At 43.6% G+C, this 12,413-nt stretch overlaps 1 protein-coding gene across 1 annotated transcript in view; it reads left to right on the plus strand.

Annotated features, from left to right (window-relative positions):
• LOC138514726 (uncharacterized PPE family protein PPE62-like) overlaps window positions 1-12,413 on the plus strand; it is a 50,557-nt gene that overhangs the window by 22,097 nt on the left and 16,047 nt on the right. Inside the window, exon 2 of the mRNA XM_069630124.1 lies at window positions 12,037-12,126. Coding sequence (XP_069486225.1) covers window positions 12,037-12,126 — 90 coding nt within the window. The remainder of the gene's footprint in view (window positions 1-12,036; window positions 12,127-12,413) is intronic.

Genomic DNA, 12,413 nt, shown 5'->3' on the forward strand with positions numbered 1-12,413 from the left:
GCTGGCTCTCCCCAATAAATAGCAGTTTTTCTAATATTCTTCCAAGTATGTGCTGTCATCTTTCATCTCCTGGGTGTAAGTCTTAGCAGGGCACGGTGGTGGCGCGAGTTATGGTTGCTTAGCTTACCATAACTGGCGTACTTCTGAGGTTTTCGGTTTTCCTTGTAACCATAACGTCCCTTTAACAAAGTGTTTTCATTGAATTTCATGGGTTTTTATGAGTGCAACTTAACCATAACGTTCCTTTAACAACTTTTTTCAGTGAATATATATATATATATTATGATATTATTGGTTATTTATAACATGTTTAATACCCAGAGGTTTCGAACCTGTGTTGCTCTGTGTCGTCTTGCTTCCAAGGTGAGCGCGTTACCCCTGAGCTATCCTCCCGAGATGTCAGATTTCCCCTGACAGTCAGGGTGGGCTCTTTAATACCTTTGTAAAAGTAGTTCAATTTGTTTGCCTGATAATTGGGTGCATAGCGGCTACTGCTTTTCTTTATCGCCTAGAGGCCTTTGAGCCTTAGTTTGCGCTCTATACATTTTTTATGAATAATAATAATAATGATAAGTAACAATAATGTTATGGCAATATCTGCATGGGCATCATTTTAGGAGGCGGGGGGAGGTGTTTGTCCCCGGCACACCATTTTATTCCACTCATTTGGTAGGGCCCCCTTTCATTTAGATGTCAGGTCCCCACCCCAACATTTTAAGCCAAGTTGCTCCACTTTCTGCACTAAGGGTGTTTTCCTATTTGTCCTCTGTTCGCCATGTTTGTAACAACTGAATTGCACCAACAGCCCTCCCTCGTATGGATTGTGTCGCGGTCCCCGTTTGACTACATTCAAGGTTCAATTTGAAGTTCTCAGAAATATACAGCTATAATAATGGTGCCTAAATAAATATATATATTGTAAAATGCCACAAAGCAATGGCCTCACTTCTACTGTCAACTGCCAAAATTCCTCAGATGTTTCGGCATGCAGGTGTGTGTGCGTTTGTTTGTGTGTGTGTGTGTGTGTGTGTGTGTGTGTGTGTGTGTGTGTGTGTGTGTGTGTATTTGCATACCTGTATAAAAAAACAAAAAATAATTTTATAGAAATTTGAATACCTCAAACTGTTCCACATTGGTCTACAAAACTAGCCCACTCTACCCTGTCAGGGTGGCCATATAGATACTCTGACCAGCCACAAAAAGTATTGAACCCAGGGTCCCTGAGGACATGGCCCCAGCCCGGACCCAGCTCTAGCCGTGCCTTGAGACAAGCACCCGAAATAACGGCTTAGTCAGTCTGCTAGACAATTAAAGAGAGCTGCTGCACGGTAAACGAGGGCTTCTGTGCACATATAGCCCTGGTAGAGTGTGGAAGTCTTTTTCAAACCGATGCAAAGATCAGGGAATACTATTAGTAGCCACCTGTTAACTCCTATCCAATAACTGCAGCAGTAACCTTTGACCTCGGTGCGGCTTTCCAGTTAGTGGCGTCATTTAGCGTGAGGTCACGGCTCTCCAGACCTCCAAGCTCTCCAGACAGTGCGAATGCTTCCAGGCAACCTTCACGCCTGAATGCAAAGACTGCCTGCTCATGAAGCAAGCGTGTTAAAAATAGGTGGGTGAGCAGTGGGTCCAGCCCCGCCATGTGTACACACGATGTCCCAGCAGTATTTGCGACACGGATAGTCATTGGACGAGCACTGGATGTGGTGCAAAGGCCAATGGAGGCTGGGCAGTTTGTCCATGTCTGCCTTGCATAACAAAGCCTTGTAAGGGTCTGTCAGCTCCCTTGGACGCCATCATTAAGCGGGAACATACAGCTTCCTGATATTAACACGTGATTTGATAGTACCAGCACCTGGTGATACCCACGTCATCCCCCATTACACATTGTAACTTCTTCGACCTGGGGCCAGATTATGTAACATTTGCACCTGTACTAAAAACTGAGCAAATACTTAGATAATACAGAGAAAACCGGGATTGTCACTATCTGTATTATCTAATTTGGTCACAATCCGTGTTATCTAAAAACCGTTTGCACTAGAGCAAAAATGAATCACTTTTCAACTATTTTTGTTGCATAGTTAAGTATATTTCTTTGCATGTTAGACAGCAAAAGTAGTAAACAGATCAGTCTGCTTCATGTATGCCTTTGCCAGAATATTTTTTAGATAATACTGATTGGGGCTGTACATGTTTGCTCCATTCCCTATTACCCTGGCAGCAAAATTGGAGCCAAATTCATTTGCACAATAGTTTTTGCCCAAGGACAAAGTTTAGAGAATCTGGCCTAGTCCTCTTGGTACGACGTCCTTTCATCGCGGGATGTTTTTTCTTTTTGTCGAAATAACTCATCAACATTTTTTTGGGTGGTAGAAAAATATAGAAATTGGGTGTGGGTGAATGGGAATATAAAAGAAATTAAAGGGGATGGGGGTTTGGTGGGTATCCCCCCCAAAAAATAAAATAAACAAAATGTGATGAGTTTTTTGTTAAAAAAAATCAGCGGTAAAAAAACCATCCCGCGATGAAATGACATGGAACCGTCCTCTTATAATGCAAAAGGTTATCATTGATGGTTCAACGTGTCGAGCTTGGTTTCATTATTATTAATGGCCTTTATTTACTCATTAGTAAGAGCACAGATGTCAGTCGATACATTCAAAGGGTGAAAGATTTTTCGAGTTAGAAGAGACATTGGGGCAAATTGTGGTAAAAATTCAGATATTCCGCCCAAAGATGAATATATTAATAGGAGACAAGTTAAACCCTAACAAAAATGTATGTTAAAAAAACAGATGCAGAATAACATTCAGTTTCATTGAGAAATGTATGATTCACATATGAAAGTGAAACTGTTGCTTCTGATCATTTGTTATTGTATACTTCGAATACATAAACTGGATGATGCAAAAGGGACAAAATAATCCTATTTACAAAAATATACCAGAGTTCTTTTCGGATTCACAACTTAATTGGTAGATGTAAGTTATGAAGTGCAAATATGCATTGATCTCAAAACACCAACTTGCACTGTGTCCACCTCCCTTCGTCTTCCCTCTCACATCATAGCATCACATTTCCATATCTCTGTCCAAAAGCGGTGACCGAGTCTTTGCAAACTGCATGGAGGTTCCTTACTATGTGTGAGAGCATTTCAAGGGCCACGACTGGCGGTACCCTAAACAATCACACTGGTTTAGTTGGCACTTCTCGTTTACCACAATGAAGCCAGATAGACAATATGGCTGCCAATATTGTCTGTTAGGAGGGATTACTTTACACAAACTCCCATCCCTGAGTGGGGGGCGCGGGCACCCAATAGAAGATTGAGCAGATGGTCATCTGGGTCCATGATGCCTGCTACCTCCTCCACTGCCAATCTGACCTCCAGCTAGAAATCTTGAGTGCCAGTTGCCAAGAATTCTAAAATGCAGTTCAGTCACCGGTGCGTTCATCTTCCACACAGTCTACGCCGGGATCGCTCAAGGCTGACATCTGAATGGGCAATCCCACATGTTGCTGTACGGTGGAGTACCTTTGTTGATAAAATGTTGCAGGGGACCTGACATCTAAAGGAAAGGGACCTCTGCTAAATGAGGGGGACACAATGGTGTGCCACGAAAGTTGGGGGGAAACATCCTTGCCCCCCCTTAAAATTACACCCATGTTGCTATCTGGGTATTGTCAGGTTATGTCAAAACACCTAACAGACAAACAAGCCTCATTCTATACGTGAAGATTACGCTGGAGTACACGTCAAGTCCATCATGCAACCACTTGCTGACTAGTTTCAGTACTTCAAGTACTGAATATTGCCCTCAAGGGTTACACACTCGCTCTCAGGAGCTTTATGTGCTCAATAATCTGTATATTTTGACCTCTCGTCACTTACTAAGCAGTTATGCAATCTATGACAAACTCCTCTCTTGCCTTTTATCCTCTCTCTTACATCTAAATGCTTTTTCAACTCTGCTCTCCCTTCAGTCTTCCAGTCCTATTAAGCCTTTTCAATCTCTCCACAGACTAAGGTTTCGATGCACCTGGTGGGGGCACAATGTGCCACTTTCGGGGCAAGCTTCAGTGCAGTGATAACTGGCGAACTATAAAAAAAAAATCCTCAAGAACATAACTGCACACTTAAGTACTGATGTTTGACAGCAGATTGACTCCCACTGCTTGTCATCCAACTGTGTACTGAAATAGTTTTAAGAAGTTATCAACAAGTAGACCCTGGGAGTGGTTCTCCTGAGTTCAATTTCAAGAACTCAGCTCTTCCTTATATAATTTTTGCTTAACTTAAAACCATTTTTTATTTCATATGACCAAAAGTTAATTTCATGGATTTCTTTTTTTGGATTAATATAATACATTCTTTTATATGTACAGTAGTACGGTTATAGCCGCAAGAGCGAACAGAAGAAGCAAGTACCTGAGCAGGCGCCCTACCAACAAAGCACCATCAATGGCGGAAGGTACGTATAATACACCACTCCAAAGGCCGCAGGCATGGGTTTCCACACACATCAGTATACAGCAAGGACTATGTCAAAATGTGGTTGTGCTGTTCACATAAGTGCTCTGCCTACTTACCCCAGACTACGCCTCAACACCAGAATGCAGCGCAGACCTACGACAAACCTGGGCATGCTGCGCACATAGCGAGTCTCTAGCACTGACGCCACACCACTCCTCTCAACACCCATCCACATGCCTGACCTCATAGGTTGCCATCTAAGGTAGGGGTAATCCATTTATGAAGAAGGCACAGTTACTTTGTGAATGTATTTGTTGCTTCATTGAGTGTAATGATTGGTTTGTCTGCTTCAAAACTTTCCAATAGAGTGTTGATTCACACTTCTTTCCAAAACAAGGTCAAGGTCATTAGTCCTATGAAAGGTTCAATGAATTGTGAATGGGTTTGATATGTGGTCAGGAGAGCAAACCTTGATTATATTCTCATTGCAAGAAAGGCCATCTAGTGTGTGGGCCGCTAAATGGGCCACCCTTAAACATTTGTTTGAGATGTTGTGAGATTATCTAAAAGGGATCTCGTGATGGAATTGTCTTTCTTCTCGAGCCAGATATTGAATTCTTAAGTATTGTCAGATAGTGGTGATCCACAGATAGGTTTGCAGCCACAACCACAAGATTGTTGGTGAAGATTGAACTGTAGGAAAGTGGTCTGTATATCAGGAGAAAGGTTAGAAATGGGACATGAGAAATGGAGCAGATAGAAATTACACACTCGATTTTGTCAACGAAGGGCATTGAGACTTTGTTAAGACTCTCTCTGGACTCTCTCTGGATCAGTGCTACCTCTGTATGTCTCCAGATAGTGGGGGAGAGGCCTATGCTTCACAAAATGGCAGCTATAAACACACCTAGATTTGAGACTCCTGGACAGTGGGAGAGAGGCCTTTGTTTCACAAAATGGCAGATCTAAGCATATTCGCATTTGAGACTCCTAGAAAGTGGGAGAGAGGCCTATGTTTCACATAATGGCATGTCTAAACACACCTAGATTTGAGACTCCTAGACAGTGGGAAAGAGGCCTATTTTCACAAAATGGCAGGTCTGAAACACCTAGATTTGAGACTCCTAGGCAGTGGGAGAGGGGTCTATGTTTCACAAAATGGCAGATTTAAGCACATTAACATTTGAGATTCAGCAGATGAAGAGCTATTCCAACATGAAGTAGAGGTAATAATAGCATGACTCCCGAGATCAAGGGAAAGATATGGCGCCTTCCAAATGAGTAACTATTTAGACCAGAACTACCATTAGACGAGCAAGAGGGGACAGTGATCCCACTAGAACTAGAGGTAGTGATAGTGGAGGAGGACAGAATAACAGTACATGGGACAGATGAACCCGAGCGAGCATGGAGGTCAGTGATTGCAGTGGGAGAAGGGTATAGGTTGACTACTGTAACTGATGAAGAATTGTTCAAAGACAACCGCTTAGATCATGAGGTGGTGTTCGACATTAGCATCACATATTGGGTGAAAATACACTATAGAGAGGTACCACAGAAAATGGTGATGATGCTACAAGCACCACAGTCATTTCTTGAGGAAGACTTTGCCTAGGTCGCCAGTATCTTATCGACCACAAGTCCCCATGACTTGGGGCTTTTGAAGGGAATAGGAGCTGTAAAGATAAAACTTAAGCAATGAGATTTTCTACCAAGAGCAAAGCAATACCCTCCATCGAGGGTGGCAGATGAGGGCATTGACGAGACTACTGCGGCCCTAGTTAAGCAAGGCATTTTTAATAACATCAGAGTCACTGTGCAGCACAGTGGTATAACCTGTGGAAAAGGGAACAGTGGGGTGGTGGATTTTCATACAAAATTTGCGCCCTTTGAACCACTTTGTCAAGGCAGAATTTCCACTAGACTGGAACCCAGTGACAATTGTGTATAGCAATCACACGGAAGCTACCCACTTCATGGTTATAGACTTGAAGAATGCCTTCTCCTCTATACCACTCCATCCAGACTCACAAGATCTGACTTCATTTCTATATAGAAATAAGAAGTGGAAACACACTTGTCTTCCACAAGGGTACTTACTGTGAGTCCCCGTCCATATTCAACAGGGTCCTCCAGATGGATTTAGGCAATGAACAGTTACAAAGTGTTGTTACACAATATGTAGACGACATCTTGATCCGTAGCAAAATAGAAACAGTGTAGAAATGATTCTGTGTACATATTGACTGCACTAGCAGAGAAAGGGTACAAAGTAGACAAAGGCAAATTGCAATATTGCCAAAATGAAGTGTTATATATTGGACAACTGATATCACAAGACTGACGAAGAGTGTCACCAGAAAAAGCAGAGGCAATTGACAAGACACCAAAACCCACAACCATAAAACAGATGCAGCAGTTTTTAGGCCTCTGTAATTACTGCAGAATGTGGGTATTTGACTACAGGGAGCATAACTCAGGGGCAACCCTCTCGCCTTGGAAGCAAGATGACGCGGAGCAACACAGGTTTCATTCCCGGGACCGTGCTTAGAAACCTCTGGGTATTAAGTGCGTTATAAATAACCAATTACTATTACAGCACATGCACAAGACCCTTGTTACGCACACTGAAAGAAGCACAAAGCAGGGAGGGTATGTTACAGCGCACAGAAGAAATGACTGAGGCATTTGAGGAGCTCAAAATAGCTATATGCACAGCTCCAGTGTTAGGGATCCCAGAGTATCAAGACAATTTGACCTATTCTCATACTCCAATGGAGTAGCAATGACCACAGTATTGACACAGAAAACAACCATCGGTCACAAACCATTAGCATACTACAGCAGGAAACTAGACCCAGTGATGAGAGGACACTACTCTTGCGATCAGGCACTAGCTGCTGCCGCATTTGCAGTGGAGAAATCAGAAAGTATTACTAATGGATGCAGCACCACTCTTTTCATGGCGCATGCTCTCTTCACAATACTAGAGCACATTAACAACACAAAGAGCTTTGGGATATGAGGTGATACTGTCAAACCCAGCTATCAAGATAGTGAGGTGCCAACTTATGAACCCGGTGACATATGACTATGCCATAAACATAGAAAATCATGACAACATCCCAAGGGTAAAGGAGAATGCACATGAGGGGGTAGAAGTGCTTTATATTGACGGGTCATCAATAATAGACCAGACCACGGGAGAAAGACATACTGGTACAGCAGTAGCGAAGCTATAAGAGGACGGGACAAGTGAGGTGATAGTATGCGCAAGCTTAATGTCACATTACTCAGCACAAGCTGCGGAGCGAGTAGCTCTAATACTGGTGCTGGAGTGAAGCAAGAACAAGGAAGCAACAGTAGATTCAGATTCTGCCTATGATATGTCTACAGTACATTCTGGACTGTCACACTGGCTAAGGAGGGGCTTCTGACGTGCTGATGGGTCACCGGTGCAGCAAACACTCCTATTGGGTAGACTGATAGAAGCACGCCAATCCCCAATGAGCATAGCGGTCACGAAAAGTCAGGCCCACACGAGGTGGGAGGATCCCGTCTCCAGGGGCAATGATGCAGAAGACACGGAAGAAAGGTGCTCAGCATACTTTGATGACATCCTATAAATGGACAGCTCATCCCAGACATGTAACTATGTACAAACAATGGTGCTGAAGGAGGGGTACAACGCATTACCAGTGATGCAAATAATGGAATTGGAGGGAGCTGCACCAAAAGAGGAAAAGTGATTATGGTTGAGATGGGGATGTTCCATATCTCCAACAGATGCTCTTTGGCGGAAGAAAGCACAGGGAAGGTAGTGATGCCATTATCATTATTACACACTGCAATAACACAGTTACACCATCCTACCCATATGGGAAGGATTGTTTGCTGCTCATATTGGAGAAGATTGGTTCTGTTCCAACCTGGCGGAACATGTGGCAGAATTCATGACCAATTGCATTGTCTGTAAATGTTTCACAGCAGGCCATGCATTGAAGTTAGTGAGAGGAGTCATACATTGCCCAATAGGTCCATTACAACACCTTCATGTCGACCATGTTGACATGCTCCAAGTATGCCATGGCTACCGCTACAGGATAGTGGTTCTGTGTCCATTCTCCCAATGAATATTCCCACGATGGGGAGTGTGTGAAGTCCTGCGGTCTGACAACGGTCCTCACTTCACCAATGAGATGTTCCATCACATCACCACTTTGGTAGGAATACACCACAAATTCTCCTGGGCGTTTCAACTGCCCAGCAAACAGGTTGTGCGAGCACCTCAATGGGCTGCTCAAGGAGAACATAGCCAAAATAAAGAAAATGTGGCTACACTGTTTACCCGTGGCTCTATTTGCACTATGCAACAAACCAGGGTCCAGCCACCACTAACCCCAAATGAGATGGTAACCGTGCGATGCATGCAACTTCCCCATACTCCTCCCACTAGGGCACTGACCTAAGCTGAAAACCTTCATGATGTATTGGGACAAGAAATGTACGATTACACTGCTGCCTTGATGGCTATTGCCTCTTTTATTTATCGCCAACTGCAGGCTCAATGGGAGAGGCCCAAAGGAAAGGAACAAAGCAGCAATACAGAAACCAACGAGGAATGACTGAAAGCCCCAAAACATTATCCTGGTGACACAGTCCTCTTGCAAGATTTTACGAGAACTTGGTATAAACCCAGATTCACAGGATCCGATCAGAAGAAGTAACTGATTTCGCTATAAAGCTAAGGGGCAGGAAAGCATGGAACTACCTTGGGGATGTCAAGTCCTGTCAAGCAGCTGCCTCTGCCAGCAACAACAGCGAAAGGGCCAACATTCCACACGAGGGGGAACAAAAGATCACAGAGGAGCATCACAGCCCAGCTGAGGTCAATCCATGATTACTCGCTCCCGAGCGAGAGAGATAGGGAGTGAGGATACACTGTTTGATTGTTATTTTTCTTTTTGTACACTTAAAGCATTTATCGTGAAAGTTGCGACTGTTATCCCTCCACTGTCCCATGCTTCCCGATGACCCTCACCCCGCGACCTTCCAAGGCCAATTTGTCCTCTTTGTCAGGAGAGCCAACCATGTGAGAAGACCCTCTCCTAGTTTATTTTTCTGTGTTTTCCATACCCACATCTTCGCTGAGGAAATCCTTCCATACTTGAAGTACTTGGTGACCCTATGATACACATTTTTTGGGAACAATTATTCCTTATTGCCATAGAACAACATTGCAAATGTGGAGCTTAAAATACTAAGTACTAACAACAAAATAACACATTTCTATAGCATTTCAGGTGGTTCGTCAATATCTTCAAGGCTACACAAGGTTCCGAAGCAGAGTAAGTCATTATTAAAAGTGTGATCATGCTGGCTTGGGTCTTCTTTTCATTCAGTATCTTTGCCCTTATTTTTTGGCTAATGTCTTTTGTTATAGAAAATAAAGCTGTGACCCCTACTAACACTACCCCAATTCCGGCAGGTATGGTTACCATGTCAGGTCGGGAGGTAAGAACTGCCATACCCGTAAGGAGAGGTAGACGCAGTGTTGATGTAGCTATAGGAGGGGTTGTTTATTACCTCACCTATACTGCTTGAGCATCCAATAACAGGTGGTACAAGCACATGACTAAAGTAGGTAAACAGACATCTGGAGAGAGCTGCTATGTCTGCTTTCTCATCCCCTACGCCATGAGTGCCTCCAAAATGTTTATGGCAACTGAAATACCAGCAGCAAGCGCACAGTGCCTATGTACCTATCAATGTGTACTACCAGAGGACGGATCCACTGAAAAACAGCAACCTTAAGATGGATGTCTAAAGCAACATTTCCATATGAAGACAGCGATATAAAAACATTAAACATGATGGACAGTTCCTGTATAAAAGACCAGGTTATAAAATATATCACTGACGGCCCACAGAAAGGAGAGACAAAAACAATAATGTTGAAGGAACTGCCATGTCCACAGAAGGAACCCATAGAACTAGGAGGAGAACTAGGATGATGGGAAAGACCACAGATGCTTGTATATGGCCAAGTACACACAGTCAAAGGATGGAAAGAAGGAGTAGTGGGGAGCAAGGCACATACGCTCCTAATAGTTCTGGCATCCTCCTCAGCCTTCCACTCTAAACTTCGTAATGCAGCTAGACCCTTCTTATCCCAACAAAACTGCCTCACCATTGTTAGGGCAATAATTGGGTCTAGACTGGACTACTGTAATGCCCTCTTTGTTGGGACCTCTCGCAAGAATATTACCAAACTCCAACAAGTACAAAACAACGCCCTTAGGGCTGCCACTTGCGAAGGGACCAAAATTCGGAGGTCAGGAGGCAGGTCCACTGGCTCCCAGTCAAGGAAAGGATTGTATTCAAAATCCTTGCCCTGATGCATAAATGCGTCCATGACTTGGCCCCCCCTACCTGGTCCAAAGAATTTCCAAACCCAGTCCCGCCAGGCAAACCAGGGCAGCCTACAACAACAGGATCACTGTACTTAAAACCTGCAGAGTCAGTGCAAGCGGGACCAGCTTCCAGAGCATGGCCGCCACTTTGTGGAATGCCCTCCCTTCACACATTAGAGCAATTGACTCTCACTCAGCATTCCCAAAAGCCATCAAAACCAAGCTCTTTGTATGACTCTGCACCTGTACCTCTATATGTATATCTGTATATGTCACTGAGTAACCTGTACTAAGATTTGTTGTTGTTGGGCCGCATTCTTGTAACCCTGAATTAAGCCTTCTTGCGCTCTTTTACAGCGCCTCGATGCCTGCGGGCTGTAGTGCGCTCTACAAATACAACAAATAAATAAATAAATAAAAACAGTTCTAGTATGTAAGGTTCAAGAAGAAAATGGCAAATGACTGAAGGATTGGGAAGCAAGTAAGAAGTTGCTGACCTGGGTGGAGAATGAAGCTGGACCAATGCCCATAATACTACTAAAAGGAGCAGCATTATGTTTCAGAATGACAGAGCAGTAAAGGTTGGAGAGAACAAGGAATGCAAGCAGACAGTAAAGGATCCCGGCATGAAAGTGGGCACAGCAGTATTAATGGATCATTATTGGGCCTGCAACCCAAGGCATACGAGAAGTTGCGACCCATATGGGGAAGAGTATGCTCATTAGTGCACATCAACATGCCACCAAAACAGATGAATTCCCTAAAATGGATGGTGCAGGAATAAAGAAGAGGTCGGCAAAATTAACTAGGGTGAAGAGAGGGAACTACATATCGTCAGCGATGGAAAACTCTCTGGACGACATACCACCTGAGCACTGATTGTTCAGAAGAACAAAGATGTTCTTTGCATCCGTTGTTTCTGCAGTACAGACGTACACAAATGAAAAATGGCTCCAGATTACAAGGTAGGAGCTGATGCAAACAATAAACTCAACGAACAACGGCTTCAATGCCATAAAGGAAGAGCTCCAAGCAGTGAGGTTGATGGCCCTCCAGAATAGGTATGTTCTGGATCTCTCTTGACAGCAATGGAAGGAGGAGTTTGTGCCATGATTGGATTATCTTGTTGTACATTCTCCCCAGCAAATGATGATGGAACACTCACTGAGGCAGTTACCAGATTATCACAAATGCATGCCAAAATGGAGGAAGAAGCAAAAGGCACAGATGAAGGTTGGCTTTCATACATCTTCTCCTGGATACCTACATGGGTGGCCAACGGACAGAAAGTGTTGCTGGCGGCAGTAATTGTAGTACCCCTGACACTGTGTGTGATCAATGTATGTATCACAGAATGCCAAAAAACAAAAGAGAAAACTACAGGAATTAAAGTATTAGTAGAAACAACTTCCAAAGAAGACAAGTTAATAGTGGCGCAAAATACCCTAAGGAGGCAAATAACACGGTGTCCACTGTTCCCGACCAGAGTAGTATTTGAGGACCCCAATGACTACAAGGAG

The sequence above is a fragment of the Ambystoma mexicanum genome, chromosome 12 (genome assembly GCF_040938575.1).
Source record: "Ambystoma mexicanum isolate Mex_15411 chromosome 12, UKY_AmexF1_1, whole genome shotgun sequence".
Classification (NCBI taxonomy): domain Eukaryota; kingdom Metazoa; phylum Chordata; class Amphibia; order Caudata; family Ambystomatidae; genus Ambystoma; species Ambystoma mexicanum.